The sequence below is a fragment of the Cupressus sempervirens genome, chromosome 3 (genome assembly GCF_028749045.1).
Source record: "Cupressus sempervirens isolate cs-2001-9-10 chromosome 3, ASM2874904v1, whole genome shotgun sequence".
Classification (NCBI taxonomy): Eukaryota; Viridiplantae; Streptophyta; class Pinopsida; order Cupressales; family Cupressaceae; genus Cupressus; species Cupressus sempervirens.
Window position 1 is genome coordinate 932,787,864 of NC_143120.1, and position 18,561 is coordinate 932,806,424.

General features: G+C 34.5%; 1 protein-coding gene across 3 annotated transcripts in view; it reads right to left on the minus strand.

The window, feature by feature from the left end:
• The window catches only part of SOL1 (carboxypeptidase D), a 194,207-nt gene that overhangs the window by 117,979 nt on the left and 57,667 nt on the right, over nt 1-18,561 (minus strand). For all 3 annotated transcript variants that reach the window (XM_089822536.1, XM_089822537.1, XM_089822538.1), the window contains 2 exons: nt 3,504-3,626; nt 3,203-3,307 (listed from right to left, as the gene is read on the minus strand). In XM_089822536.1, the coding sequence (XP_089678662.1) occupies nt 3,203-3,307; nt 3,504-3,626 (228 nt within the window). The remainder of the gene's footprint in view (nt 1-3,202; nt 3,308-3,503; nt 3,627-18,561) is intronic.

The following is an 18,561-nucleotide window of genomic DNA, read 5'->3' on the forward strand; positions in this document are numbered from 1 at the left end:
ACTCAGCAATTTGGTCATGATGGCTTATAAAGATGCCAAGCATGCCAATGCCTTACAAAATAGGCCTTTATTGCAATAATGATGAAAACAAGTGACTCGCTAACATATCCTACTATGCATGGACATGGCATGATCTATCTAATATGCATGATGGTCTATGTACATATGGAAATGAAAAGATTAAACAACTTCCTCATGTGGGTGCCCCTGCACCAAATATGCTTTAGTCAAACTTTTGATGATCTTGATATTATTGATTCAGAGGGAGTAGACAACGTCGAGATGGATTCTCAAGTGATCAAAAGCTATAGCAATTAAAGGGCTATGATTCATGGGATAAAGTTTTGAATGTATGTAGGCTGAAAGGCCTCATGCTATCGGGATACTAGCTGGACTAGAGAAGCATGACACAACTTGCTACCAGGAGATTAGAAGGATGATATCAGATTCAAAGGGAGTATGACACTTCATCAAACACAACCTTGTATGAGGACGTCTGAAGGCTGATATCAGTTTCAGAGGGAGTCTAACATTCCATCAGAAGCAACCTTGGACGAAAAAAGTCAACAAATTGAAAGGGAGAAGTTCGAGGTAAAATTCCTTGTAATGCATTCTTCTCTGTAAGTGAGAAGTTTGAGGTGAAACCCCTTGTTCCACCCTCTACGAGCAGCTATGGTGGATCCACACTCTGACATGGTTCATGGTGGATATCATGTGAATTATTACATGATTCTGTTGGAAAACATCATGAGAGATGACGATCATTCATCGATGTTTGGTTATGGTCTCTATTGTAAGGTGACGATCTTAACAATGGCTTGACCTACAGTCATGATGGACTACATCAAGTTGTTGTCCCTAAGATCACAACAACCTATCATGATGGACTACATTGCGTTGTTATCCCAGAGATCATGATAGCTTACTCGTTATTATGATGGACTACATTAAGTTGTTGTCCTGGAGATCATTATAACTTACTTGTTATTCTGATGGACTACATTCAGTCGTTGGAACACACAAAAATAATGGACTGTTATTACATTTGCAAAAAACGATCCTACAAAGTTTAACAAAAAGTCTTTAAATTTCTTGGGCTTTTCAATTTGTCTAGTCCTTGCCGAGTTTTTGTGGAGTTCGGAAACAGGGTCCAAGTCCAAGTTTTAAATCAGCTTGTCAAGTCCAAGGCGAGTCTGAGTATTGTAACTATGGTCCAAATACTTATGAAGCAAGGATAGACAGAGAAAAGTATACCTAATATAGCACACTATAGTTACCAATCGAAGTCTCACCCTCTATTCCACATTTAGTTGATCCTTGGAATCATTGCATCCCATCAAGCATAATTTTAAGTACTGATACCTTATAATTAAAACAGCCGTGTTGGAGAAAGGCATGAGAAGAAGTTAATAAACTTGCCTTGGATAATGAAACCTTGAGGAAAAGAAATGGATGAACAAAGACTCTGGTTTTCAACAGTTGACTCAGCAACCCAACTTACTGTGGCCCAAGTCGCCAAGTTGGTTAAAGGTGAACAGAAAGCTGCACAGATATTTTCAAGGGTGGCTGAACTTACAACAGCAAGAGAGTCATCTCAAGCAAAGGATAAAAGAGGTTTACAAACTCAAGGAAGCATCAAAACAAGCACAACCCATGAGCAACCTCACTGGGATCAGCTACCACAAATAAATGTCCAGGGTCATATTCCTCTACAACTCTTTTGTTAACTTATCTGATCTCTAAACAGTTCACAGGTTTATCAGGCGGAACTCCAACTTCACTTTTTCTTGGGGAGATGTAATCAGCATAATTTTATATTTTATCAAATGTACCTTCCAGGACATATCCGTTTCCAACCCTTCCATGAAATTATCTGAACTGTTCATAGGCTTGTTGGGTAGGACTCCAGCCTTTCTTTTCTTGGAGAAGATGAAATCAGCATGATTTTGTATTTTATACAATAAAGGAAGTGCAATAGTTCACGGCCGACCCTCCCTGAACTGCACCTTCTGTTATTAATTACTACCACATTCAATAAAGCATCAATCATAACATTCTCATATAATCAATTCTTGAATAAATTGTTTCTTTCATATAAGATTGTTGCATTGGTAAAATAACAACACACTAGTTTAAAGTTTAAACAAGGACAAAAATGTCAAAATAATAACAGGGGAGAGTTGAGGCATTTGAACTGCACAATTTTCTGGCAATAGTTATGTTAGTGCTTTATAACCTTCTCTATATGTTAATTATGAAATAAAATTGACCTTATCTCTTCATGTCTAATCATATTCTACATATTGGGATCATATAACAGCTTTGAATTTGAAATCATGACTATTGCTATGAAAAACAGCTTGAAAGCGAGCAGAAGAGTTGAGTAAAAATGTGCAGTACTTCATATGACTTGAGTAAAAATGTGCATTACTTCACATGTTTAAACTCCACAATAAAAAAGCTACTCAGATTAACAGTTGGATACATATTACATCCTATTTACATTTCTATGATGATGCAGGTCGGAGACAACTTTCCAAACAGATTATTCATGTGAACTAGGCAAGCGGGAATTCGCTATGGGAACAGGCCGGCAACACAAGTCACAGAGACATTACCAAATAAAGACACTGGAGTTTGGATGTTAGGAAATTGGAAAAGACATGTCTGTCTCTCGGAATAATATTGCTCAGTCTTTTGGAGTAAATTTGATCTTTAATTCCTATCATCTATTTGACCTGGAATTTTCTCTTCACTAAGTTTTAATAGTAGTCCTCCAAATTTCTATTTGCTAGCCGAGCTGCATTGGGCACTCTCCATCTTATTACTTACTGGAATCCTTCTAAAGTTTCATTGACCATCTGTAGTCACCTTCTTACATAAATATAAAACTTGTAATTTACTATAACTTTCTAAGGCCAAAATTAATTTATATAACAGTTTCCAAAGAACAACTTAGATAGCAAGATGGCTGTAATGCCTTACCATTTTTCCTCAACAATGTCATTTGAATTAAGTACTATTTTTTAAGACCCTAGAACACTTCTAGTGTAGGTGGTCGTACTTTCAAGAGCCCCTGACCTGCTCTGGTCATTTGTAGGCATTCATATATTTTACTTCTATTCTTTCATTCTTCAACTGCAGAGCTAATACTCTTGCAAGGTTATCAGTTCATGATTTAAAGAGATATCAAATTTCTTACCCCATGTAGACTAGCAGAAGCAGTAAAACGTTTGTCCTTTGTCCACTTCATAATTGCTTTTGTTTCTGGCTGACGTAAATTCTCATCATTATTCTGAGAAAAGAACTGTAAATTTGTCTTTATGTTAGCCACCATTCACAACCTTATCAAGATATCCTATTGAAAGTCTAAATAGACTCACATCTATGGATATGCTATCTTAAATAATATAGATGAAGTGGCAATCCGTAAGACTCAAAGAGGCAGTATATCTATTGAAAAGCAACACGCAAAGCAAGACTTTTACTTAATTTGAGCTCACTTGATCTGGAAAGTCTCGATTTAAATCAATCTTGTTTGCATTGCCCCTCTGTGAAAGAGCAAATCCATCAGGATTCATAGATGGAAGTAGATGAAGATGAACATTTTCAACAATGAGGGTTGCCTGGAATAAAAGAAGTGAGACAAATATTAGTTTTTTAAGAGATTCAATATGAATAAAAAGGGAATACTTTGATTCAGTATGTGCTTACCTGCCAATAAAGTCTATTAAAAAAATCCCACAGACATCTCTCTTGCGAATAAGTAAACATTTAAACAACACAAAACAGTCAACATTAAAAATTTTGAAAAGGTTTCAATTAACATCTGTAACTTCAGAAAAATTTTAGGTTGGGCAATTGTGACAAAGAAATGCTACTTAAAATGCGCTCGTAGAAAATTAACAAGGAGCATATTGATTTCACTGCCAAGAAGTAATGTAAAAATCTGGGTTTCAACACAATCCAGTTCAACTGCCAAAATGTCAGCATTTGCATTCCCGCAACAGGCATATACAATGATGATAATGTTAGAAGACAGGAAGGTGTTCCCGTAAAACCACTACCATGCTTGAGCTATTTAGAGTAAGTGATACCAATATTCCTATAAAGGGGTCTCAAACATATTGTGACCTTATCAAAGAAAGACACTTTATGGTGGTAGAAGCGACTATCAAGCATCTGAATTTAGGTACAGTAAATTCTTGTGATTTGCAGTCTTTTTCTGGTTGAAATCTGTATTGTTTTGCCAAAATTTAGATTGTTAGTGACAATTATACAAATAGAATTCCAGTGTGCCAATTGAGCACAAAAAGAAATACTCAACATAAATTAATGTTGGTGGAAGCTAGAAAATAATAAGCTAATCAAAAGTGTCAAAAGGACCTTCAACAGCCAAAAAATAACAGAAAAACAATATTACAATTCCTCAATAAACAAGCTACATTATTGATCGTCAAAAATATGCTGTTGTGAAAATTTAAGAGTGGCAAATTTTTATTAGAGTAAAATCTCTCTAATTTTGTTTCTCTCTCTTCTGTAGATTTATTTTATTTCTAATGGTCACTCTTCAACTATGTTTCCATATTCTCTTTCTCATCATTATGGAAACTTTTTCTTTCTCATCAGAATGTTTCTATTTCTCTCTCGTTGTTCGTTAGAGAAACAGTCATGTGTATACTTGTATATATAGATCATTTATGATCTCTATTTAATAACACATTCATTGTTTTACCATAATATGATATCAGAGCTCTTTTTTTTAAATAATAATTTCATTATTGAAATTTCCCGAGTTATTTATTAAACTAAGTTTTGAAAATCTTTAAATTCGTCTTGAAATTTTTAGACTAAGATTTTCAAAAATCTTTGTCTGGGTATGTTCATCTTTTTTTTTCCTTTTCTTCTTTTTGCAAAAATTTGTTTTTTCCTCAAACTTGAGTAGGGTTTCTTAGCAATGGTTTTTTGGAAGGGGATTTGCTCTCTATTCAGCATGTTTTTTCTTTTGGGCATCATTGTCAGAGCGTTTTTCTTTATTTTCTACAAATTTGTGGATTTTTGGGCGTCTTTCGTATACAACAGCCGCCAATTTTGTCATCTAGGGTTTTTTAAACTGATTCACAACAAATGCTTGCATTTTTCCACCATTTTTACACTCACATCTACCTTTTTTTTGGTTTTTTCAAAAACGGCTGGGGTTTCTTTAGAAACTCTCTTTTTCCATGTTGTTTTTAAAAAAAAATTGCAGACTCTTGGTGGGTTTTTGCAGATCTCAATTGGGTCGGTGTTTGTTTTCCCTCGGTGCATCGTTTTATGTGCCTCAATTTTTGATCCAGCGGATACAGAATCTAATTATGATTTATTCTTGGTTTTTTGAACTCTTTTTAGGATGTCCTTTCATTTTTTTGGGTCGTCCACCAATCTGCATCGAAGTTTATGCCTTCTCAAATATTCACGTTTTTTTGTTTAAATGTGTCGTGGCATCTCTCACCAATCTTCTCTTAGAAGGCACTCAATGATTCAACCGAAAGAACTACAACACCTAAAAGCAAAGAACGATGACGATCTTCAAGTATCATCACCTTGAGGCACTTTTTCTAGGTACTAAGACTCATCCTACCACTATTGATGCTACGCAAGAGAAGTTTGATGAGCATAATCGTAAAGCGATTATGCTTATTAAGCTTTTAGTTACTAATGATCAGTTGCCTCAAGTGCCATCCGGCAAGATAGATGCAAAGATCTGGAAAACACTAAAGGATCTCCATGAGACATTAGAAAAAAGCAGAGCCCTCTTTCTGAAGAATCATTTATTCTCTATTATTATGGATGAGCACGTCCTTATAAGAACATTTTCTAGAGATTAAGGACATCAGAAATCAGCTTGAGGCCATTGGTTGTATAATGGAGGAAGAGAATATTGTTGTCATTACTCTAAAAAGTCTACCTCCATGCTATGACCACTTTATTGAGACACTCAACATTACTACAACTAATGCTGACCTCAAATTTGCAGATTTGTGCACCAAACTTCTATAGCAGGACCGTTGGAAATAATAGTTTACCAGCAGTGCTCCTTCATCCTCCTCTGAACAAGCATGTTCAGCCCAATCCTTTAACAAGGATAACAGCCCATCTCAGTCATCTGCTCAATCTCAAAATATCTCCAGGAAGAAGCAAATCCTATGCAACTATTGCCGCAAATTTGGTCATGTGATACAAGAATACAGGACTCACATTGCTTCTAACCCATGGAAGCAGGGAAGGTCTCAGCCACAGGCCAATATTGCAGAACATGCAAAGCTCACTGATCAACCCAAGTCTGCCTTTTATGCCTTTTGAAGAATCTCGTCCATATTTTTTGTTTTGAAGTTAAATTGACCATTAAGGGAGGAGGGTGTTAGAGTAAAATCTCTCTAATTTTGTTTGTTTATCTTTCGTAGATTCACTTCTCTTTCTAATGGTCACTCTTCTTCTATGTTTCCATATTCTCTCTGTTCATTATGGAAACTTTCTCTTCTCTCTTCAGAATGTTTATATTTCTCTCTTTGTTCGTTATAGGAACACTCTTGCGTATACTTGTATATATAGATTATTTATGATTCTTGTTTAATAACACATTCATTATTTTACCATAATAATTTTCAAATTCCAGATAATTGCATTTACCTAGTCCATGGAATTTGGAGTACAGAGTTACAGTTTTTTTTTCACACTTTGTAGGGCATGTTTGGTGAAATTTTGAACAAATTCTACAAACATAACATACAAAGAGCTACCATTTAACTAAGAATACAGTAATTCAATAGCCTTAGAGATAGTTTCACTTTAATCCTCTCACCTACATTATATTAGAGGGACATCATGACCTATTGTGCATAATGATGTCCATAATAAAAGAACTCAATATGCATAAGATGTTCCATTCATTTCATAAGATGTTCCTTCATTTCAAACTGTCTCACAGCTCTATTATGCATCAAAAACATTTTTATAGCCATATCTCTAGAGTTGATCTTTGTATTTGATTTTTCCTTATTGTGTACCATGTTTTGTCTGATTGATGTCATCATATTCTTGTACTAGAATGTTTTTTGTCCCTATTGCAGCACAGATGATTTTCTGCTCAGTATTTTTCTTAAAACTTTTCAAAGTGAGTAAACATAGTAATGTAATGTCCCCTATTTTTCTTTTTTTCTGACATTGAATTCAATAAATAATAACATGATATTAATATCATAACAACAAATAAATATATATAATATTACAATAATAATTAAATAATAAATGGTCAATGTAATTAAAACTAAATAAACATTTATAATGTAATATGTGATATCACCATCAAAGTCAGCAAACAGCACTTCCAAGAATGCCACAAAGAAATAAGCAGATTTTCAAAGCCACTGCAGAATACAAGTGATGATATCGGTGACAGGCAACAATAGGCATTCCATCCATGTGATAGTATAGATTGCAGACAAATATTCATCTACATGTCTTGGCAGTGTTTATACACAAGGGAAATTCATATATCTTAGCAGTGTTAATAAACAGACAATGAGGAACTGTTATTGTAGACTTGCCAACTTCTATAGTGAAGCAAATTATATTTATTGGATAATAGTCATCTTACTAACATAAGTTGGCATCCTGAAAGGTTTTCCTTTATTCCTACAAATGGCCAGACAATATCGTTCCCTACTGCAAATTAATTATAGATGATCTGGAATTTGGGAGTGAATGCGGCTAGTCATACATTGGTGGTTGATATTGTGCTTTCTTCTCCCGTGTCAATGATATTATTGATGCAAAGTGCAAACTGAACAATCACATGGGTTCATTTAATCAAAGTCTCCATAAATTATTATATTGAACATGAACACACAAAACAACCATCAATGCCAGTTCATTATCACCACCAAAAGAAGTATACGAATGCTGTTAACTAATCACTGATCAGTTATGGAAGGTGTGATTACCATGAAAGTCAAAGATAATGAAGAGTTACAACTCCCTTTGAGGCATATTGAAGGGATATCAACATCATTTAAAATTCATCAATCGCTAATTCATTCAATTAAATTATTCCTTCAGATTCAACTGGAGGCAATCCACTATTGGTTAGAAAACCAGATTGCTTGCATATTTCAATATAAAGATCCTAATCAGGAATAGTGATTTGATTGCTGCATAAGCATTAAGCATTACATCTGAAACAAGAACATTTCAAATCGGCCATCACTGATCACTGCCATTATAATGGATATTGAATCAGACAAGCGAACAGAGAATCATTCAAGCACAGCAACTGATATTAGTTCAGTAAAGTTCAATTTGCATATACATCAACGAAGATATCAAAAACAACATATGCTTTCAAATCAGTATAGTTCACATTGCATCCACATTAGAATAGTAGTATAGTATATCAGTGGTCAATTTTAGATCTATACGATCTCTTGGTATCAGATCAAACACTCATCTAAAGCCATATTTCCAACTTCGACACATGATTGTTGTTTGAAGCAATTCCCATCATTGATATTTATTGGATTAAGAAAGTGTCACCAAGTCACTTCTTTGATATTGAAAGGATTTTGACTATCAAGTTCAAATTGAGGATATATACAACTATTCTTTGTCAAAAAACTCTTTCATATCATTGCAATACTCAACATTTACATCGCTATATCTTTTGCTTAGGCTATTGTTATTGTTAATTTTCTAGATTGCTGAAATGTATTTGCACTGCCATGTTCTTGCTATGTGTTTTCCAAATGACAGCAATCTCTTATTTCAATTGGAATTAAACCATGAAGAGACATCCCTTCATGGGACATGTCTATTTGTTCATCAGATAATTAATATAAGAACAAATTTAATCATTCATACATACATACATACATATACATATATATATTTCTCTCATATAACAATAAGCTTATATCTCAAATATAATGAACACATATAGATAAATAATATCTCATATATGTAACAACCACTTTTCCCAGGTCTTAACTAACGACTAACATATCAAAGAAATACAGTTTTTATTTCATATTCATAGAAAGACAATTATATCAGTTATGTTCATGTCAATAAGATTAACGGTTATAATCACTTAAACAGAAATCTCATAACTAACAATTGAAGATACCATCAATGAATTTACCAAGGAATGTAAAATCTACATACCGTAGAATTCCAAACCGAAAACCGTCTAGGGATGCTTCTGCAAAAAGCCAAGTTAGTCCATAAAATAACTCTTCAGGAACAATAACTATACTACTTTATCATAATGACAAATACCAATATATCATCTAGGGCATCAAATACCACTGTATCAATCAGGGCATCAATTACCATTGGATCATTTAGGGCATCGCATACCACTATATCAATTAGGGCATCAATTACCATTGGATCATTTAGGGCATCACATACCACAGTATCAATTACCACTGGATCATTTAGGGCATCGCATACCACTGTTTCAATTAGGGCATCAATTACCATCACATCATTTAGGACATCACATACCACTATATCAATTAGGGCAATAACATTCAGTTAGGAAAATATGCTCATATTCATTATTTGAATGAATGAAGATAGAGATAACAATCCATCAAATAAACATATCTCTTGCATATAGTTATATTTCATGTTCAGTTGGAAGATCAACCGCTCTAACTGGTTACCAATTATATTGATGAAAAAAGTTGCTTTCGATAAAGGAAAATAACTGAACCGATGATATATATCAAATCCATCTTATCTTCTTACTTGAATAAACATCACAAAAATAAAATATTTGTTACCAATAAATGTTCGAATGCTCAACATATCTTTGTCTGATGCACATCGTGACATCTTGTGGAGAGAGGAAACATTGCGAGGAGTGTAACCACCCAACCACAAACCTTAAACTTATCCTCACACTTTCTCTAACTAGAAAGGCCCTCCCTACCCGGAATAATCATAGAACACCTTGTCAGCCACTGAGCATCCTGGTACTTAATCACACCACTTGACTTGACAACAAAGAATTAATTGGACATGCATGAGCTATTAAATGATTCTTTTAAAATAATATATTTATTGTATCACATCTAATTTTGTTTCATATTCTTGCAGATTTTTTTTCTCACCTCTTCACTCTTTTCCTTGGCCATACAGCCAAGTGAGTCCTAGGTGTTCAAATCCTAGAATAATCCAGATCTTTATGTTGAACCTCAGCTAGTGTAAAGAATATTATAAAATCTCAGTATGTTATATCACAGTCTTTCAGACTTGAGAGCTGATCCTAATGGACTTGCAAGGATTATAATTTGATTCTGAAATCCATCAGTAAACAGAGACATATGAACTTATCACGCACATTTGATCTTGACTCAACATGGAAAGAATGGACTCATCGAATATCTATTCGATATTGCAAACAATAATAATGTACGGAAAATGGACATATTTCTTACTACTGTAAATTCGATTACAATTATAAATGTATAGCAATTTATGTTTGGAAACACTAACCACATAACCTGGTCTGGAAAATGTGAGCTTGGCCAGACTCTATGCAACCGAATCCTCTTGACGTGAGCAATCCCAAACGCAGAGCTCAGAGGAAAATGAATATGACTTGTCTTTAATCGTTTTCAGCATAACAGAAAAATAGGAAAAACGTAGGGAAGCAAAGGTATAATGTGCAGAGAGAATATGTATCTTTGGCTCTCCCGAACTCTATATATAAAAGAGGCATTCGGAAACATAAAGGCTTCCAAGAAGCCGTAACTTTATGATTGGTTATAAGAGAAGAAGAATCATCTTCTTGAATCACCGATAAAATTGTCAAGTGTACATTCTCGCCTCTTATAAGGAAAGAATAAATATGAAATAGAGCTTGAAGATTATGCAATCAAAAGAATAACTTATAAAGTTATATTCATATATATTTGCACACACACACATATATATATAGTTTATTATGATGGCATCATATTTAATATTTATCCAAGGTTGTACCTACTAAGGTATGCATATCTAAATACATGTATCATCTGGAAGATTATTTTATCTCCATATCTTCTCAAGGTGGACACACATTTAGATATACGTATTTTAATAGATATATTCTTGTATAAGTTAATACTATGGTGTCACTTTATTTTTATATCTATGTGCATGTACATAAATATGTATTATAACGAAGTGATCAGAATGTCAATCATAAACCATTGAAGGTATGTACTTTGATTAAGTTAAAATGTTTAAATGTTTTAAACTTTATCCAATAGCTCATGTGTGTCCAATGATTGTATCATGTTATACAAGTCGCTAGATCCTTAACCGTAGTGATTCAAGATTCATACCCATTTGCCAAGTGATGGTGATGCTTATATGCCCAATTCTTTTTTGACAATGCTTCCACCCTTTTGACGTGCTCCCTACAAGGAAATTCTCCGCAGTTAAATCATACTACCATAACAAGTTATTAATCATAATGGTTAACTGCCTTCTCAATTTCCATGAATTTGTGATAAATAACCAGCTAGCATGTTAATTATAACGACTAACCATCTTACCATTTTACAAGGTTATAACAAATTTTAACTGTCAACTGACGTCATGCGAACCTCAACGGCAATATGAACATTTTAAATTGGGTCGAAAATAGGGATGTATCAATATATAATTATATATGGGTTTATTAGACTGAAGCTATCAAACATCAACACTCCCCCTTAGCTAGGGAGAATAAACACAAGATAGATATTACACCATTGGCAATATTAGGAATGGCAAATTTTAAGGATATCTTTGATCAAAAGATATCCACCATTTTGATATTACATTTGATATCATCAATATTAGTCTTCCAAAATATCAACACATGATATTCACCAAATACTCTAAGTAACATTTTGATATCATATTTGATATCATGAGTATTGGTCTTCAAGAATATGAACACATGATATTCACCAAGTACTCAAATAAGGTTTGATATCACATCTGATGTCATGACTATTGATCTTCTAGAATATCAACACATGATATTCACCAAGTACTAGAAAAAATTTGATATCACCTCTGATATCATGAGTATTGGTCTCCGAGAATATCAACACGTGATATTCACTAAATACTCTTTGAGTAATGGCTTTCCAAAATGTTGAGATACAAGATATTTAACAAGTATTGTGAGTAATGGCCTGCAATACATCAAGTCGCATGATATTCACCAAGTACTCTGTGTAATGGCCCTCCAAAACATCAATTTGCACAATATTCAGCATGTACTCAAATATGTTTATAAGGTATGTGCACATGCATTCTCATAATGTGTACCATATAAATATCCACCATGAAAATTATTATCTATCATGATCTGCATAGACATCGTAAGATATCCATCATAATAGAAAATTGAGTTATTGTAAGATCGCCGTCTTTCAACAACTTCTACAAATACAAGTGATAATCATTTAGAAGTCGTCAGTTCCTCATGATGTACACAAGGGATAGGCCCATTAAGGTCATACAATCACATACAAAGAATGTTGAACTCCCTTTGAAAATCATTCATCTGAGTTCCTCAACCAAAGTTGGTTTTGATTAACTATCATACTCCCTCTGAATCTGATATAATCAAGATCTTCAAAGATCAACTAAAGCATATCCTCTATTCATTCCTTCAAACAAATGTGTTAGACTCCTTTAACCATCAATTTTCTAAGCCACTTTACCTTTGAAGAAGTGTTAAACTCCCTCTGAATCTAATATTAATCCTCCTTTTCTTGCAAGAACATTCTTAGAAAAGATCAAGGCAAATATCTTTTACAGTACGTATTGAAATAAAATAAATTTTACATAAGGATAATATTATTCTAATAAAATATAGATAATACCTTATTTAAATATATGTTTTTGAACATATATTGAAGTCTCCATATATATATATATATATATATATATATATATTCAACATATTATGCCACATACAATAATCTAAGGTAACTACAAAAATAAATAAGAGTAGTAACAAAGATAATAAAAATGCTTATCTCAAGAGTCATCAGGTAATGCCCTCCAGATTTGTGACCTTCGCAATGTCCCCACTTGGGAATCACTCTTAATTTTCTAACTCCACTAGGAATGTTATATGTTGTGAATAAAATATGTTTCAGATTTCTCTCTATTAAAATTAGGTACGGGATGTTCTCTAACATAATATATACTCAATCCATATACCACTTATATCTTAATGTTACTCCTTTACTTAAGGGTTTTCAACTTTATTTTGGGTATATATTCTTTAATAATTTCCCCAATTTCTAATGTGATTGCCCTTTAAATTTCTTTTTGTTGTTCTTCCATCTACCGCTAACTTGTTTCATTCATATCTCTTCTTATCTTAGATGTGTATCGCTGCCCTGTCACCATAATGTTATTATCAATCTTAGATGACTTGGCATTTATCAATGTTTCCATATTTAGTTGGTGCCTTCGCCCTTTCGCATCTCTAACTATGTTTAATATCTTTGATTTGTATTTTTTATTTTGCATGCTTCCCAAACTTAGCATTTCTTCTTTAGATAAAAATCCTCTCACGTGGCAACTTTTATTATTTAGTGACCCATCCAGATTCAATTTAATTATCATGTATATTTCTCTTATCTTTTCCATGATACATCACTGATCATTTTGTATTTTTTATATTTCTCAAAACATCCAAACGGTATTGATCACCCTTCTATCAAATAGATTGAAGTGCATTTTCGTAGTCCATCTGGGAAAGCATCAATAGTTTATTTCAAGTTGACAATATTATTTAGGCAATAATGATTCCCTATAAACTGCAATCATTCTTCATCCCCATTTATCTACTAACTGTCGTTTGTACACACCTTTGTCTTGTGAGTCGATGACTGATTGATCTTCTATTTGTAATCGCATATAAATGCTTCGTATCTCCTTATTTTGTTTGTAGTTATTATCTACATCAATATGAACCTCTCCAATCATTGCAGATAAATCCCTATTTTTCCTTCTATGTTTTCCAATCTTGAGTATCACCTGACTATGGTGCAACCATATTTCCACCATTCATTCTCAGTATACCCAGTAGTTTTGTCCACACAAGTCGCAATCTAAACATTACCACGATATATATATATATATATCTTTGGATGACGCATTTTCCTTCTCCATCACATATTCATCAGTTGGAATGACATCCCCACTATTCAGGCACATACACATCCTTCAAAGCATTTCGAACATTCTTTTAAAACTGTACCACAACCCCCCATATTATGCATGCCTATATTGTACTTTCCAACTTTGATATTCTCTAGTTATATTCACTATTTCTGAACAGTTCTCGAGCCTTGTCTATGCTTTTATATTTTAGCAACAATAAACATTTAGTAAAGTCTCCCACAGGGATGAATTTTAGTACGCTGATCAAAATCCCTAGTAAAAACTTTTGCCAGCCACATGCTCTACCAAAGTTTCCTTCCGTAATATTAAATCTATTTGTCTGTGGGAAACCAACAATCTCTATAAGAGAACTAAGAGTACTAATTGTGTTTTCATTTTCCCGAATAAGATTCAAGATCATAGATCGAGTCTTATTGTGCCAAGCCCACACTGACCCCTACGGAAATCACCATTAGACCAACCGTAATAAAACTTAGGTGGGATTACCTCTGATTTTACAGTTTCCAACATTCACATACTTTTGATGCCACATTCTCTATATTTGGTTATTCCTCCCAAGCTTTGCTCTGATACCATGTTGATTTTCTAGATTGCTGAAATATATTTGCACTACCATGTTCTTGGTACGTGTTTTCCAAATGAAAGCAATCTCTTATTTCTATTGAAACCAAACCATGAAGAGACATCCCTTTATGGGACATGTCTATTTGTAAGTCAAATAATTAATATAATAAAAAAATTAATGATATATATATATATTTCTCTCATATAACAATAAGCTTATATCTCAAATATAACGAACACATATATATAAATTATATCTCATATATAATTATATATAGTTTTATTCGACTGAAGCTATCAAACATCAACAGTTATTGTACCTAATACATATATTAGTAGAAAATCAAGGATTTGATAGAAAGAAGTCTCTTGCAATTTTAGAAATTGGGGAAGACCCTAAGCAATTGGTAAGGGGGCATTAAAGTGGTACCAGAGCATAATCTTGCCATCTTGTGAAAGGTAGTATTGATGTCAGTTTTGCACCACTACAGAACATATAGCAACTGAATACTTGACATGGAATGTCGAACACTCAATCCCTCTCTTGAAAAGTTAATACTCAAGAAGACATGAGAAAAACTCCAATGTTCCTTACACCTATGGATACTAATTCAGTTATATCAATGTGATTTGCTAGTAATCACGTAGGCGGCCTTACATTGTTCACTCAAGGATGACTTGGGTTTTTGGATGATAGTGATGATGGTGGGTTTGTAAAACATATATGAGTGTCAGATAATGTTGATGGTGGTGATGGTGGGGTGTGTCTAACAATGATGCTTCTCCAACCTCCTTCCTCAAAGCTCCAAATACTAAACTACTCACTACTCTACCCCTCCTATGAATGAAAAGATTAGCAAATGGACGGGGATCGAATCTAATGAAAGCTATCCAGCGGCTCTACCTCCATAGATGCAATGATTCAAGGCAAAATGACTAGATTACCACACAAGGCTTCCTAACAAGCCACTAGGATGCTAGTGCCATAGTTATAGATCCCTATCAAACATCCACTAATATCACCATGCAACTATCTATCTACTCTTACTCTTACTTTCTTGGAATGAAATCTACTTTAACAACTTCCAAGGAAATCTAATTTTAACTATTTGGAAGTAGAAACCATGCAATAACACCAAATGTTCTTAATCACCATGCAAGTTACAACAATGATAAAAAGAAGCAATTTTAGTATTATCTTAGCAACAATTTTCTTTAACCCTTTACAAATGAGAGCAAATGGCCTTATATATAGGCCAACATTACAACCAACAGTAGAGATTAAGAGGCAAAACCAACAATCCAGATTGGATCCTAGAAACGCTAATTAGGGTTGCCACGCCATCGGCCAATGAGAAGATGCCACCTCATCAATAGACCAATGAAAAAAAAGGAAAAGTGGCAACCAATGAGAAGGCACCAAAATGGTAGACAATCAGAATCAGACACCTATCCTACCCAAGGAGGAGAATTTGCCACTTGGGCTTACATCAAATGATCTTCTAATATAGTTCTACCCCTTTCTTTCATCTTTTTAGCCAAAGCAATGAACTTGGCTAGCTTGTCGTTGACTTCCTTCATGGGAGGGCAAAGTGTATGCTTCATCTTGAGCTCAACTGAATTCATCATGTTCCTTGTTGCTTGCAATGTTTCCTCATGATCCTTCTCATATTCATTCACATATTCAACAAAGGTATTGAGAGAGGCAAGGGTGCCTGAATGCTTCTTCTTGATGGCAACCTTCCCCAACTCATCCAATCTTGATCTAAATTCTGTCTCATTGACATTCTCCTCTTGTCCACTTGAATTATCCCTTTGGTCTCTAGCCTCAATTATGCTCTCCCTTGACGGTGTTGTATTCTATTTCTTTGTTGGAGGTTCCTGATGTTCCTTACTTTTCTCAACCTCCAAACTCCTCTTCTTGCTCTTAATTGTTCTTTTTTGCTAGCTACTGCCTCCACCTTTGTGTCTGAATGACTCTGTTGGACTTTCCTTTGGTTTCATCTTCTCATAAGTAAGGCATATCTTCTGAATTTGCAATTGCCTCAACTTCTCATTGTACCACGACTCGGTGTGCATATCAACTGTCCTTGTAATTGCCTCCAAGGAAGGATCTTGATGATCATCCCAATCCACCGGACTCAACTCTGTTCCATCCATTGTATCATAATCTTCTCTTAGCACATTTTCATCATCTTCTAGTTGATTGGGAATATCAAGACTTCTCCATCTAATTGCCCTCATCATGTTCACTGACAATCTGGAGAAAGCTAGCTTTCTCACATGAAAGTCATCCTAGGCATTGGCCCAAAAATCTTCTATAGTAGGAACATGTTTAAATGTATTTCCCTAAAATGCTTTGATAAGACCATTAGGATCAAATCTTTGCCTTGCTCTATACCATCCTAGATGATACCATTCTAATTCTTTCTCCACAGTTGCAAAGGCGACAATATGGGGCAACTATCATTGCCAAATCCAAATGAGAAGGTAATCCCTATCTCACCTTTAAGTTTCATCATTTTGTCATAATGCTCAAGTTGCCTAGCCAACTCCATCAAAACTACCTTGTCGGGTGGGTACCTTGAAAGTCTCTTGGGACAAATTGTGCTTCCTGCTGCTCTAATATAAGTGAATTGCAAAAATTGGATGAACCAACTCCCATACTTCTTAACTTTTGCTTCTGCTTCCGATGAGAGCCTCTTAGCGGGTGTTCCTTGCAATATCCTTACCGTCTTCATGGCAAAGGTGTCATAAAACATTTTATAATCCTTGGTGTTGTGCAAATAAAGCTGCGGATAGCACTCATGCACCAAACATTGCCCCAGCCCATTGCCAATTACTCCTAAGGCCTTAAGTCCAAGATTTTCATATAATCTCGCAATCAGATAGAAAAGGTAGGACCCCATATAGAATTGCTTCTAATTTTGCACGGTCTTAAGTTGCAATTCTAAATTTTCGCTTATAATCCTAGCCCAATCAAATCTTCTCTTTCCATTTTCAATTTCATCAATAAAATAATACATCCAGTTCTCGAATTGCATACCTTGAGCTAAGCCCATGATCCGGCTGAGAAGCACAATGAGATCGCCATACTCTGATTTGAAATCTGACTTGTTGACTCCCTTCTTGCCTTCGTGTAACCAATTCTGCTTTAGATGAATGAAGTAAGCCTCCTGATAATCCTAAAATAACTTAGCCGCCTGATCCATCATTACCACTATCATGTTTTTATACTGAGAAATATTAAATGCTTCTTCGACCACTTGTCCGCCAATGTTGGCCAACACTCTCTTCCCTTCATCAAAAATGATGGACTTAGTAAGAATATCAAATCGGGATCCGCACTCCATTACCAATTTCGGACAAGGCAAGGTACAATTTCACCACGTGTACAATTTCGCTCTTGTAGATCTTCTTTGCCATAGGGGATTGTCCTTCCTTCAGTTTGTCCTTTAACTGTATCATGTTCACTGTACCGATATTGGTATCACTTATTCCCCTCACTTTCAAGAAAAAGGTGGTCTTAGGCATCATGTCTTCCTTGTCTTTTTTGGTATTCATTCCCTTTGGGTTTTTGCTTGCACTAACATCTACCATCCTAAACACTTATTTATGCCCCTTTATTTTAAATGATATGGACTACACTCATCAATCTCCAACCTTCTTTCTATCAATGAAATCTAGCTTATTTCTGTCTCGCCAAGTCCTATCTCTACACTTATCAATCTCCAACCCTCAACCTAGAGGTGGAACTACCACTTATTT